General features: G+C 36.8%; 1 protein-coding gene across 1 annotated transcript in view; it reads left to right on the top strand.

Moving 5' to 3' along the window:
• BCHE (butyrylcholinesterase) overlaps positions 1-14,837 on the top strand; it is a 52,352-nt gene extending 37,515 nt beyond the window's left edge. The window contains exon 4 of the mRNA XM_007433589.3: positions 7,736-14,837. Coding sequence (XP_007433651.2) covers positions 7,736-7,860 — 125 coding nt within the window. The 3' untranslated portion in view covers positions 7,861-14,837. The remainder of the gene's footprint in view (positions 1-7,735) is intronic.
• The last annotated feature ends 216 nt before the right edge of the window (positions 14,838-15,053 follow it).

Below are 15,053 nucleotides of genomic sequence, written 5' to 3' on the forward strand. Positions count from 1 at the left end.
CATACTTGGTGAATGGACTTCCTATTTTATACACTTGCGTTGTCTTGTGTGCTCATATGCAGTGAGGAGCATATTTTAATGATATGATCTGGATTGTGTGCACTTTGACAGTGAAAGCAGCCAAATAATTTGGATTTGGCTGGTTGGTTCTTCAAACAGTTATACATATAAGCCTTCCTAGAGGGAAAAAAGGAAGTAGTCGTCATCTGACTCATTGCTTTTCATTTGCTATTTGAGAGATTTTTACCATTTCACACCTCATGATAGCCCATTTTGGGTGTACATATGTATGTGCGTATGTGTGTGTGAAATAAAAACAAACATCCTATGTGTATGTTTCAAGCAAACCTAGATCTATGCTAGAAAAGAAGTAGATTTATCAAGACATCTTCTTTTGAATTATCAAGAATTGCTCACTAAAGCCATATGTGAAGACATCATATTTTTCCATTTAATATATTTGAAAAGTGTTACTTAAACAAATGTTCTGAGATACCAATAGCTAGGTTCCATGGTATCCATAGCTGTGCTTCCATAATAAGCTAGTGAGATGATTGTCCACAATGGGACAGGAGATGAAATATTGGACTCTTGGTGTCCTCTGAACTTGGTTGTTTTCCTGCAAATGTTTCATTACCAGGCTATGTAACAATCATCAGTGCATGGGACAGTGGAGTTTGTTGACTGTTTATATATAAAAGTTAGGGGGGGGGGTAATGAAACATCTGCAGAAAAACCAAACTCAGAAAACACCAAGAAGCCAACAGTTCAATCCTATGATAAATATATTCTCTATTATTGGAGTTGGGGGAAAAAAAAAACCAAAACACCAGAACTAGGAAACTGGACACTGGTTGGAGGGTGGGGAAAAAGGGACAAGAACTTACAGACATGCACACAGATCTTCTCTATTTATAGTGATATTTAATAATGGCCTTAGATTAACAAACTATACTTATACATTTCTATGCAGACAATTTTAAATGGAGCTTCCTACGGTGTCTTTTCTGTTTCACTCCCTCCTTTGCTCAGTCATGCAGTTTCTTTCTGTGTTTTCACTTCTGGACTCTTCTATCCAAGGGAGGAGAATAGGAAGAAGGTCCTGCTTGATCATATTAGGTGTCCAACTGCATTCTTCCTCCTTGACACACACAGTATTGTCAGTCCACCCCATATAAAACAATCTGAGGAATGGCCAACAATCTGTTCCTCCATTAATGCTCCTTAGTGCTTCTGTCCTTTTACCCATTTACAGCTAAAAGACAGGTGTCCCTGCATTCAAATATTTTAATTGGGCATGCATGAAACTTTGACATCTACATGGCATTGAGCCTGATTTTGGCCATAGGAAAAGAATCTTTAACTTGGAGACCACTACATCACCCCAAGTCCATCAGAGCTACTCACTTTCCCACACCCCTCTTCTTTAAAGTAAGGCTTGAGGAATCAATTCAAGCTTTACACTTGAATGTCCTCTGTTGTTTCTTTTGTCTTGTTTCCTTTGTGATTTCTTCCTCATTCATTTCTGAAGCTGGTTCTTCATTCAAGCTGCAAATGTTTGTTTTCTCTGGGATTCTTCCCTTGGATAAACATAGGAAGGGCAAACTTCAGTCTGTTCCACCAGTTCTTTCTCCACTGTTAACGGGCTTTCTCTTTTACATGAGGTCCATTTCTGCGGTGCCTTAACTACAGCTTACTACTTATGCTTGGGGAACTTTTCCCTTCCTCACTCAGTCTTACTTCTTGGGATTTAGGGTTACTTCCTCCTAATTCCATTCCTTTGTTAACAGCTAGTTAACTATTAACATACTGGGAAATTTGTGCCCATCACTGCATCACAAAGTAGATTAGATACAATCCCTACAGTGAGGTCTTTTGTGATTCCTTTCATTGCTAAATGGGCCTTCACCAAAGATATCATTTGTGTCTTCTCAATAATACAGGTAAGAATGTGCACCCCTGTTAGGGAGCCCCCTGAATCTATTAGTACCATTTACTCTTGGTGATACTTTTCCTTCATGTTAGCTACATTTTGAGGTTAACAGCCAATAGACTTTTCTGGGACTGGCTTGTACATACATAACATTTCCTCCCTATCTTGGATCTTTACTGCCATTTTAAAAATACTGGCTTCTTCTAACTTAGTCTTCTCTCTGTATTCCTCAGTCTACTCTTTTTTAGGAGTTTCACTTTTCCCTCACTGTCTCCCAATAACTAACCAGTTTTTTCCTTGCTTCCTCCATCCTGCAGGTGCTAAATAATTGTCAGCCACCTCTACTATATGATTGCCTGTGTCTGAATGGTGCTCTTCCACCCAAAAGTGCACAGGTCTGGGAAGATAATGTAGGAGTTGTTCTAACACTGCTTGTTCCACAATTTCCTCTGGACATTTCCCCCCTTTGGGTTATAGCCATTTACTGCCTAGGCCTGCCAGCTGAGAACATTCTTGAGCTAAATATGGACATTGCCCAGATCTCTGCTTCTATATACATTTTGTAACTTTATATCATTCTAAATTTGTCTCTTTCACTTTGGCAGATAAACCAGAATAAGCTTTATGACTTTTCATGGATGCTTATCTAGCAACCCATTCTCATTCTGGCCATGCACATGTAACTGCCAATCTTGCAAACATTATATAAAAAAAGATTTTATATCCTCCCCTTCTACTAATTTTGGGATTTTAATACCCTTAGGGCCTTCCTGTCATGAGGTGGGAAGAACATCTTGGTCCCATACCTAAAACAGGTTCTGGCATGTCTTTAAGTGCCACTAACATGTCTTTAAATTTCTCTGAGTCTCCCTTTCTAATCTCTCATGCTTCAATCGATCATGTCTTTCAGCTTCTCTTCAGCGTCTTTCTTCTTCCTACTGATGTAAGATTAGCTGGTACATTATTACCCAAGGCTCAGTGGGCTCTTCCTTTCATTCCTTTTCCTTTTGCTTAGGCTTAACTGATGGATTCCCTCCACCTTCAGCCCCTTCCCTTCAGCCCCAAGGGTTTCTGGTTTCTGTGCTACATGTTGAGTATAAGTATCTGCATGTGGATTAGCATCCAGGTCTGCTTCTAATGCTAAGATAATTTCTTGAATAAATCCATTTTTTTTTCTTTCAGTCCAGACACTTACTTTCCTTCCTCAGGCATGAAGAACCTAACATGTGTCTAGATCCATTCCAACTACTGCCATTATAGGTCAGAGGGTGGGAAAAAGGGATAGGAACTTTCCAGAAATGTGCACAGTTTTTTTTTAATTTACAGTTATATTTAATATATATCGTGTCCTTAGCTTAACAAACTGTCAAATCAGACATTTCAAACAGAGTTTTGAAACAGAGCTTTCAGCTGTTCCATTCCTTCCCTTGTTCACACAGCTTCTTGATGTGCTTTCCCTTTGGGGGTCATTTCTATCCCAGGAAAGAGGATGGGAAGATGGAAAAAAAATAACTCTTTTCCAGGCTTCTTGGATTCCAGCACTGGTGAAGGTGTCCTCACTAATGTCTGTTCTGTTCTCTGAAAACTGTAGTCCTTTCCACCAGCCAGTACAATCAGCCCTCCTGTGGTTTCTTCCTGCTGGGTCTCCAACTGCGAATTCCTCCTTCTTGACACTTACAGTGTCACCAGTCTATGTGGTACAAAAACAACTCTAGGAATGCTCTGCAACCCCTCCTCTATTTCATAATGTTTCTGCCCTTTTATATGTCGACAGCTAGAAGGTAGATATGTTTGGATCCAGATGTTTTAATCAGGCACAAAGCTTTTTACTGTCTATATGACACTGAGCCTGATTTTGCCCCACAGGGGAAAACAAAAACATTGACCACTGCACCATCCAATGTCCACTGGAGCAATTCACTCTGTCACAGCATCTGTCTTTCAGTAATTCATCTAGTTCTCCTTCTACTGGATGCAGAAATGCAAGTATGTTGTAAAATAGGAACTCTGTCAGCTTTCAGTTTCCTACAACAACCTTAGTACCTCCTTGAAAATGAGAAGACAGTTCTAATATTTATACCAATTTTTGTTCCTTTGAATTTTTGATGCAAAATTTGAAAATAGTAGGGTTCAACAGTTGGAGTTGACCACAGAACAAAAGTCCTGGCTTTCACAATATCAGCTAATTAATCAACATACTTTATTTCTTAATTGAAAGTATATGCCATTTTTCAAGATGGAATTTCCCAAGACAGCATATAGCTAAATAGCTAAAAATATTAAAACAGCACACACACATACAAACATTAAAAAGAGTAACACAATCACATTTAATAGAAGGCAAATGCAAAACAATTTTTAAAAACATTATCTAAAAAGTCTTAATATAATAAAAGGCCTTTCCTTGGTGCCAGAATAGACCATCAAGTTATATCTCTTAGGACTGCATTCCAAAATTAAGAGGGCTGCTTCTTAGAACCAACAGATTAAATATATATATATATATATATATATATATATATATATATATAATTTTATTTAAAAAAAGCATTACAATTGAGAAGACATAACAAACCTATAGGTAAGCTTTGTTATTATTATTATCATTCAGCTTGAATCAATCCACTGCAGGATGAAGGGCTTTTCACTAAAGATTATGAACCATAATCTGTCTAGGACTAAGAGAGGGTGACTGGCTGAAACTCACCCAGCCTGTTTCTGTGCCTATTTGAGAAACTGAGTCTCCCTACTCCTAGTCTAGCACCTTAACCACTACACTGACTGTGGCTGTCATATAACTATAATAGGAAATACTGTGTACATAAAAGGAAAAATCTAAACAAAACTAAAAAAGGAGGATAGAAGAACATATTAAAAATGATGGGAAAAAATCAAATACATTTTAAAATCTAGGATTTTTTTTTTGTTTAGATTTCACTCCTTTTTTAAAAGTAAACCTAGATCATTTTATAATACATTGTCTGATTACACCTCTTTGTTGAAATGGTTACTTCCCTGGGAAAGTAACCAAGATAATGCAAACACTGAATCAATATTTAGAATAATACACAAATATCTTTCCAGGAGTACGTTATCGTCATCTTCACAACTGTCCAGGCATGATTTCTTCAGTTATTCGTACATTGATAAACTAAAAATCCCCCAGATGTGGAATTTAATAACACACTGACATCTTTAAACCTTAACTTCCTTCCTAGATTCTGGTTCACCCTAATAACAATATCTAACCAGGAAGGAGTACCAGTGGACACAATTATAACATATGTACTAGAGTTTCTTCAAATGCACTGTATCCCTAGCAATAAGAGGATGACAAGCCAACTTTTTTAAATATCCTTTGAGGAGCCCAATAAATCCCAAAAAGTATTTTTGCTGAATCAAATTAGTGTTTAAATTGCATGAAACACACTTAACGTTTCTTAAAACCTGAAGCCATTGATTTCTCAGTATAGGATTGAGGGAGTGCCTCTGAGAAGTAGCAGTTTAAATTAAGATAAAGGTTAGCATTTTTTCCTTCCTCTTCTTCTTCCTCCTCCTCCTCAGGGATACTTTAATTTTAACTTAATCAGAGCACTGATGATGTTGCCTAGTTGGGTAATGAAAAGTCTGCAAGCAAACAACCAAGCTCAGAGAGCACCAAGGACTCCACAGTTCAACCCTGAGCTACATATATTCTCTTCTATTGGAATACTTTAATTTAGATTTCTGTACTGTGTGGGAAGTGGAAGGAGACAGGAAGGCATAACTGGCCTATATTTAGAAAATATAAATATGTTTCATCATCAGGGTTGAAAAACAGTGGCCCTTCAGATGTTTCTTAACTATAACACCTAGCAGCCTCAGCTAGCATACAGTAACTAATATAAGGAATGCTGGGTCAGCAATTCTGGAGGGCTGAATGTTCCCTACCTCAGCTTTATATTGAAAAATGAAAGTTGATTATTTTCCCAGAAACCTAGTGGCACAGATATGATCACTAGGATCAAGATCCCACATGCAGACTATTGGATCACTTAGTTGCTATGGGTACTCTTTTGTAACATAAAATAGTAAAAACACTGCTGGTGTGTCAGAGGGCAGATTCTTTTTTTCTGTAGACTGATGATATTATCTGAATTAAGTCTGAAATTTATAATTCCACAACAATTCTTAAGATCCCCAAGTTCAGGGAATGCCAAGAGAAATAGATAGGCTGAAGGAATGGACTGTGTTTTATATAGAAATTAGTACTATTAAGATACTTTAAGGCTTCAGAACTAGGATACAGTATGAAAAAAGGAAAGCACGCAACTATGCCGATATCAATGATGCAATAGTAATATCAAAATAGCAGCAGCACAAAAGAAATGATGGAACATACTTATTTATAATTAGAGACACCGAAAAGAATGGGATCTACATTAGTTCAGGTTTCTTAAGTTCCACTGGTTTTATTTGGTCTACCTTTAGTATGATTAGATCAAAATTCAACCCATTATTTCTAAAATCACATTTGTATAAGCATTGTGCAAAGCTTCAAATCCCTTTAAAGCTGCTTTGCAAAGCAATATAGTTTAATAAAATTGCATGAACCAATGACTGAGATAGAATACTAAAAGTAGTCCAAGGACACCTTGAGACTAGCAGTCATGTGCATGGAGGGTTCAGTAGAATTCTCTTTCCTCCTATTTATTTCTTTTCTTAAAAATCTCACTGGAAAGTGACATCTCATGTTTAGGCCATTTATTCTGTCAAGGGCCTTATAGCTCCATAGTTCTGCTTGTTTCAGATTGCAGCTGATATAAAATAGGCTTCGTTATACTTTCATGAAAATTGGAGATTTGTCCTTGCATTATTTAATTACCAAGTTGCCCAGGGTATATATGATTGTCCTGACTTCAACTTTTCAGTGCTCTTCCTGGCTTCTCATTCTTCCAATAAATCCCAAGGAAAACCTCATGAGAACAGTCCTCCAATTTGACTTTTTTTTCCCAAAGAGTGATGCTATTGTCATTATTAAGGAGATATCTTGCCTTCATGAATGTCTATAGGGAGCATAAAGTGGGAGCAATGACAATCTGTGTAATACAATGTCATTTCATAAAGGATGTGCCATGTACTTATGTCATATAATTAAATAACCATGTCACTTGTGTGATGATGTCATTGAGATTTGTGGGTACAGCTACTTATCTTGAGAAACTGTTGGATAATTTCTCCTTCCTTATTATTAACGTATCTATCAATTTAGTAGATTAAAAAATAAAATCAAAAGCCATATGTGTCTAGCTCTAGCCATTTCTTAGTGTATTCTGCCTAATTCTGAACAGCTGGTTATGTAAAACTTTCTTATTTTGCTGATCTATTGTAGTATTCCAAATCATGTTGCTATATTTTAAATACTCTTCATCAATTGATAATATGGATTATTGACTATGTCAAGAAATTAAATTTATGAAAATGTATTGCATCCCTTAACTGGAAGTCTAGATCTGGACCCCATCCATTAAACAGTAAATTGTAAGCTCCTTGTTAAATGTCAGTTGTGGGTGTGAAAGTTGAAAATGCAAATGATATGGCATATTGGGCCAGAAGAATAATTCTTCATTTTAACTGATTATGTTATAATCCAGAGTTAAAACTTTGCCCTTTGAATTTGTAATAAATCAGGTGACAGAAAGGAGGGCAAAATAGTGTGTGGTGTATTTAGGGGAAAATGGCATTGGTAATCAGGATTATTTTTCAATTAATGTACAAAGAGATTTAAATTTAGATTAATGCCACCCATTTCATGTTTTACAGAAAGTATTGATGAAGCAGAACAAGAGTGGAAAGCAGGATTCCTTCGCTGGAACAATTACATGATGGACTGGAAAAATCAATTTAATGATTACACTAGTAAGAGGGAAAGCTGCACAGGTCTCTAATTAAAAGTTTTAGCCTTTCTGGAATGCTTGTACTGTCAAAGATCAAGGCAAACATGGAGATAGTTAATGTAGCATATCTAGCAATAAGGCATATTAGGCAGGCTCAGTGACCCATCACAAATGTACCATTCTTCTAGGCCCATTTCTATTTATATCAATAATGGTTATGAAAGCACTTCCACCTTTTGAAGTCTCAGGAAATGTAAAATGGGATTAAAGCAATTAAAGTTAGAGGATGATTGACGTAGATATGATGGCCCCAGTCCAATTGTAAATTATACTCTTTTAAAAAAAATGTTAGCATCAAACTGGTTGTACCAGCTATGCATGCCAATTTTGGTACGCATTGGAATATGCCCCTCACTCAAGGCAAAGCTTCACAGGCTAAACCCTCTTTGGCCATTTGTCAAATGGAATTGTGTACCTTCCAGGAATGTGCATAACTAGCTCATTCTACTCCTATGTCCACATTGACCAGAAACATCTGCAAATAGGTGTTTGAATGAGTGTGGTAAGAGTGTGATGCATGATGTGGAGACACTCAGTGAGCACTAAAACCAGGTACAGTCTCTTTACAAACCTTCTGGTTTGACCCAGGAAGATTAGTAGAGAAAGGGGAATATGACCCATCGCTACTCCATAACCAGCCTTTCCAAATCCCTGAAAAAAAGCTTCATCTGATCTACAGCTCCCACAGTCTTTTCATTTGCCCAAGATGACTGTCACTAATAGAAGTTGACACCTGAAACATATCATGGCTATCAGGTTCCCTATGCCTAGACTACATCCTCATTTAGGTCTACATTCAAATGCGTAGCTGAATGCACCTCTTACTTAAGCTGCAATTTAATTATGCAATTGTAATTAACCAGATTTGGGTAAGAAAACTGCTGTTCAAATAAGCATTTTCAATGTGATAACAAACACAACTGCTTTTTATCTTTAGTGCAGCACAGAAATATCAGTACCAATATAGCAAGCCCAAAAGGCTTAGATTCCAATGTCGCAGCATTTTAATCTTGCTTCAGCTGTAGTATTTTATGAGGGAGAAAATATAGAGAACTTTTTTCTTCCCTTCCTTAGATCTTTGTCCTCAGTGGTCACAATCATCACAGAAAACAATAGGTAGTACAATAATTGACTCAAAGCTTCAATGCTCTTGGCCCTTAATACATTTCTCAGTTCCGGTACAACTAATTAGAGGTATACATTGCTGATTGACACAATTTTCCTAACTAATGTAAGCAGAGAGGCTATCTAAATTAGTAATCAAATAGCTACCAAAAGCTATCTTTTACCATCTTGATTCCAAAAGATATCCCAATGTGAAAAAGATAGCCAGAGAAATAGCAGCAGAAAATAAGAAACAGGATGGCAAGCTGCAGAATGAAGATGCTCTCACACACAACACACAGACACATCATCACATACACAACACCTCTTTTCTATTTTGTAACCAAAAGTGTTGGACTCTGACCAGCCCTTTTCTATCAGTCTTGTCATGGTATAGTATTAAAATTTAAAGGAGATTTGGGGGGGTCCAGAGGGAGGGGGTTTGGGGCAATTCCTCAACAGGGAAGTTCAAGTCCTGACTTAAGATATTTTTTATTCATCAGTCATATTTGATCCCTTTCTCCTTATATCAGGCCTTTGGTATCCTGCCATGATGTTGTACTTTCTCACTTTTTAGTGATAAAAATCATGTTTCTGGATGGACTGTATGTCTCATAGATCATTACAATGATTATCATAATGGTCACTGCAAGAGATTACTGCTAAGTGTGCCTGCAATGAAGTGATGTTCCATACAAACATGGATTCTCTCTGCTTCAGCTAACCCTTAACTTTTGCATCTCCAAATATCTTTCACACAGGTAGTTGCTAGGAAGTGTGGTTAATCGGTATCACCAACTTTATAGGGAAAAAAGCTTTTGTTAGAGTGGTTAAATCAAAGAGAGTTTAAGAGTTGTTAAATTTCTTGCTTTTATGAGAAAGAAACATTCCGAGGATCAAAAACTCATTCACAAATCATATTAGTTTTCCCTATTGGAGCCAGAGAAGAACAGAATGGCTTCCTTGAGCTGGATCAAATGGAACACTACAACAAGAAACATTTTTCTCCCTGTAATCTCATTCCTCTAGGGCATGTGCTGAAAATGTTTATCTGTACTTCTCATTTGCAGAATGCTTTGCAATTCTCAATTTATTTGTTCTTGTAACATCCCTGTGTAGTAGTTCAGCATTGTTCCTAGTATACAGTTTATTAACAGCACAGTCTTGTAGAGGTTTATTCACAAATTTATCCCTCTGAGTACAATGAGACTTATTCCCAAATAAATTAATAGGGCATGTGGCAGATAAACTTTAGAACTGGTAGGGCTTCTTTGGGATTTTCAAATTGCCTCTTTCTCTGTGTATACATGAGTTGTGCTGTAAGAAAGGAATTAAGAGTTTTGGCTGGGAAACTGTGATGGAATGGCATGGGACTGGAAGGGAGGTAAAGAATGTGATCTCGTCTCCAGAGCAACGCACTGGAGATAAGAGGCGAAAGCTGACGCACCCCTAACATTCCAGGAGATAGTGAATTCCTGTTCCTGGGAATTGCTGGCCAGTCTGAGAAGATTCTGTAAACAAGCACTAGCTAATAAACCTTGCTGATTGAACCTGCACGGTCTCCAGGAGTTCCTTGGGCTAGGCCTGACATCAATCTTCTCAGACTGGCCAGCAGTTCCCAGGAACAGGAATTCACTATCTCCTGGAATGTTAGGGGTGCGTCAGCTTTCGCCTCTTATCTCCAGTGCGTTGCTCTGGAGACGAGATCACGTTCTTTACCCCCCTCCAGTCCCATGCCATTCCATCACAGAAACAGTGTTGAAAGAGAAGCTCATATTAAAATAAAAAAACACATAGTATGTGTGTATATATATAATCAGCAGTAAAAATATTTAATTTGAAAATTCAGTGCAAAGACAGTCTGATTGAATTATCCCTTTAAATCAAATTGTCAATTTTAATTATAGCATCAATTTGAAATGCTAAACTGAATTGGATGCTTTTGAACCAATTCAGTGAGTCAAGGCATGCTTGAGTATTGACAAACTCACCTTTTTTTCTGAATTGAATTCATGGCCCAATTCAAGTATGTTTGATTAGATGATTCACATCAGATCAAGGGTGACTAGAAATTCATTTTTCAGACAAACTCAACTCCTGGTCACTTCATGGATATGTCAAAGAAACTTTCTTAGCAATAATATGAAACTTGCTTGCCATTGTCTTCTTCCAGGTTATTCTTCAGCTTCCCTGTTTACCTTACACTGCTGTTTCTCCTTTAAGGTCTCTGATCCAAGTACTAACCAGGCCCAATATGCTTAGCTTCTAATCCTAGTAAAGGTCAGCCAGATGCTGCCACCTGCTGAGGACTTTCCTGTTTTGTTTTGGTTCTTTGCTGCCTTTAGACAATTTATCATCTTTAAAATATATCTCCCCATGAGCAATATTCAGAATAATTTAGTGAATTACGTTATAGCTTCTAGGATATTGAGAAGTGCTTTTAACCAGAGTGAATTCAATTATTTTTATACTTTCCAAATTAAAGATAGATAGATAGATAGATAGATAGATAGATAGATAGATAGATATAGCCCTAACCCTAATTATGTATATTTTTATTTCACTGTTTCCCTGAAGCTAAAAGAGATATAGGTAGTCCTTGGTTAATGGCTGTTTGTTTAACGATGGTCTGGAGTTACGACGGCCTTGAGAAAAGTGCTTTACGACCCCTGGGGTCATGTGATTGCAATTTGTGACCTTTTTTACAATGGTTGTTAAGAGAATCACTGCATTGTTAAGCAAATCATGTGATCGTTAAGGAAATCACATGGTCATTAAGTGAATTCCAGAAAAAAGTCCAATGGGAAGCTGGATTCACTTAACGACCATGTAATTTGCTTAACAAACATGTGATTTATTTAATGATTGCAGTGATTCACTTAACAACCATTGTGAAAGGTTGTTTCATCTCTGATTTGCTTAATGACCAAATCACTTAGCGACCTAAATTCTGGTCCCTATTGTGGTCAGATAGCAAGGACTGCCTGTAAAAGTATTTATTTTAAGAACAGTATTGCCCAAAGGATGCATGCAAAAAAGAGATGTCATGGAAGTATTAGTTATGGATACAGAAAAACAAATCACTGCAATAAAATTCATTGTGAAACTACTCAACTGTAATATTAATGTGTAATCAGGTAAAAGTATGGGTCTACTTTTTTAAACATTGGGAAATGATTTTTTTTAATGAAATTTTGTTTATTTGTAGAATAATTCTATTTGGTTTTATGTCTTTGATTTATCGTTACATAGAAATGTAATAAGTCTTACTTTTAAATAGTTCATAGGAAATGTAAGGATGGTAATGGAAAGAAAACTGAAGTAAAGGTCAATAGATAAAGGAGACAGCTTGTCATGATCATCTTATACAAGTGCATTTTTGTGAAAGAAGTCCTTTTGAAGAAAATTCTCTTTTGGGGGCCTCACCTTTTTGGCATGTGGAAGATTTTCTGCATTGTTCCAAGACTATAATAAGAGTGACATCCCACTGTCTTAGCATTTAGGAGGTATGAATTTCTTTGGCCAGGCTTTTAATTGCTAATTAATGCTAGCATTAATTTTAGAATTAATTTTAATTTATATCTATAACTTCTTAGTTACCTTTTAAATGAGCCAACACTGCTGCTAGAATGAAAGATGTGTGAGGTATATAAAATAAAAAATAATAGTCTGTGGCAGACATATCTTGGTGTCAAGTCCACACGGCTGAGCAAGATCAAGGAAGCAAGATTTACACAGATTTCAGAAAGATTGTAATGCTAATTTTGGGGCAAATGAAGAATCTTGGAAACTGCAAAAAGAATTTCTAAGCCTCATGTATAGTGAGTTCATTCAGGTGGTCTGAATGCTTTGAAATGCTTCTTCTTAGTTTATTAGTTTCTCACTTCTTAGTTCCTTCCCACCTGGGCTACAGTGCTGTTTATAAGAGAAGCTATCAATGGACTCAATTGTAGCTTCTCTTATAATTACGTTATTAATTCTCAATTCTCAGTTATGTTTAATCTCCCTTCCATTACTTTCCAAGCCTCTCCACAATCTCTCTCAGATGGGTTCTAATTGAATAGGAGTCATAGAATCATAGAATTCAAAGGGAACATGTAGACCATCAAGTCTAACTCTCCGCTATGTGCAGAAATCCACATTAAAGCACCCAAAAAGTTGGATAACTAGCTTTTGCATAAACACCTCCAGTGAAGGGAGTCCACCACTGCCCTAGGCAATTGGTTTCTATATAGGGATTTGGACCACAATATAAAGTTGTTGTTTTTCCCTGTAATGTTCAGTTGGAATCTATGTTCCCAAAATTTAAATTATTCAGTGTCCTGCATGTTGGAATGAGAGATGATAGATCTTGACCTTCTTCTGTGTGACATGGGAGGGCTTTTCCTTGAGTCTACACTTGATGCAGTCTTGCTTTGTGTTTCTTATATTCTTTCTTTGTGGGAGTGTCATTTTTATATCTTTATTTTTTTTATATGGGGCTGATGCTATCGTTGTTGTTGTTGTTATTGGCTTTAACCTCACTGTAGATGTTTTAACTCTTATTTATATAGCCCATATGCCACCGAGTGCCATTTGATTGTGGTGGGATAAAAGTATTCTAAATAAATAAATAATCTTTTCTGTTATTTGAAGAGTGCTACTGTGTTCTCAGTTAGTTGATTTTCTCAAGGCTAAACATATCCACCTCATTTACTCTTTCCAGTCCCTGATTATGCTGTTGCCCTTCTGTGAACCTATTCCAGTTTCTCTGAATCCTTCTTGTAGTACCCAGAACAGGACATGGAACTTGAGGTGATGCCTGATTAAAGCACAAACAATGGAACGATTACTGTAACTTGGAAATGATGCATTTGTTGATTTTCACTAAAATTCTGTGTCTGATTAAAGTAGAACTCAGTGGAACAATTGCTTCTTCCTTTATTTTAGGAAAATAAAGGAAGAGAAGCAATGTTTCCAAATATTAGGGGAAGGGGCATGATTAAAAAAAAAAAAGTTGGGGTTCTAGTTCACAGAGTATCTGGATTCAGTCCTTTTATGAAGAGACAAAGAAAAACCTGTAGAATGCAGGAAATGATTAGAAATGTCTAAACAGGCAGCTTAGAGGGAATTGATGGGAACTTGTGCCCAAAAGAAGCAAGAATACAGAGACTTCTGTAGGATCAGATGTTTTGTTAAAATGCTAAAAGCAGTGTCACACCTTTGCAATGCAAACTCCATTTCTTTCACTGATGCCTCTGCAGGAACATTTATATAATCCAAGCATAATAATGGCCCACTGCATCAGAAGTCTCCCTCCTTCCCTCCCTCCCTCCCTCCCTTCCTGGAGGCAGATGCTTCTATTTAATTTTTTTATATTATTTCATTAAACCTAAAACAATGATTATATCTGCTTTGTTTTTCAGTTCTTTGTTTTTTATCTTAGAGAGAGGGAGGGAGAATATTACAGGTGGCCCTCATTTAATGACCACTTGTTCAGCCACCATTTGAACTTTCAGCGGTGCTGAAGGAGTGGTAGTTACAACTGAACCTTGTACTTCTGGCCACTGGAGTGTCCCTATGGTCACATGGTCACAATTTGTGATCTTTTCTGCTGGCTTCCTACAAGCAAAGTCAGTGGGGAAGCCGAATGTCGAAAATCATGGTCATGTGAGGTTGTAGCTTAATGATCCATGCAGTCCTCTTTTAACAAAGGCAACTGGAACTGCCGGAACTGCCATTGCTAAGCAGTACAGTCATGTGGTTTTTCAACTTATGACCATGTTGCTTAACAATGGAGTTTCCAGTCCAAATTAGCATGATTAAACAAGGACTACCTGTACATATGAAGCTGAGAAATAATATATGAATAATAAAATTATACACATATGTATTTTGTATGTGCATGTATCTATGATATAATATAAAATATATAAAATATTTTGTTGTTATATAAGATATTATTTTTCTATTCTGATACTTTGAGCATTTCACAAATGTAATATATACATTATGTGCAACATCCTTTGCACAGTTTCCAGAAAATGAACCAGCAACATTTAGTTCAAAATCTGTTAGACGTTGAGAATTCCAGGGTCCCA

This window comes from Python bivittatus, unplaced genomic scaffold (genome assembly GCF_059951505.1).
Source record: "Python bivittatus isolate LINGU-HERP-01145 unplaced genomic scaffold, Pbiv_v1 ctg000980_np1212, whole genome shotgun sequence".
NCBI lineage: Eukaryota > Metazoa > Chordata > Lepidosauria > Squamata > Pythonidae > Python > Python bivittatus.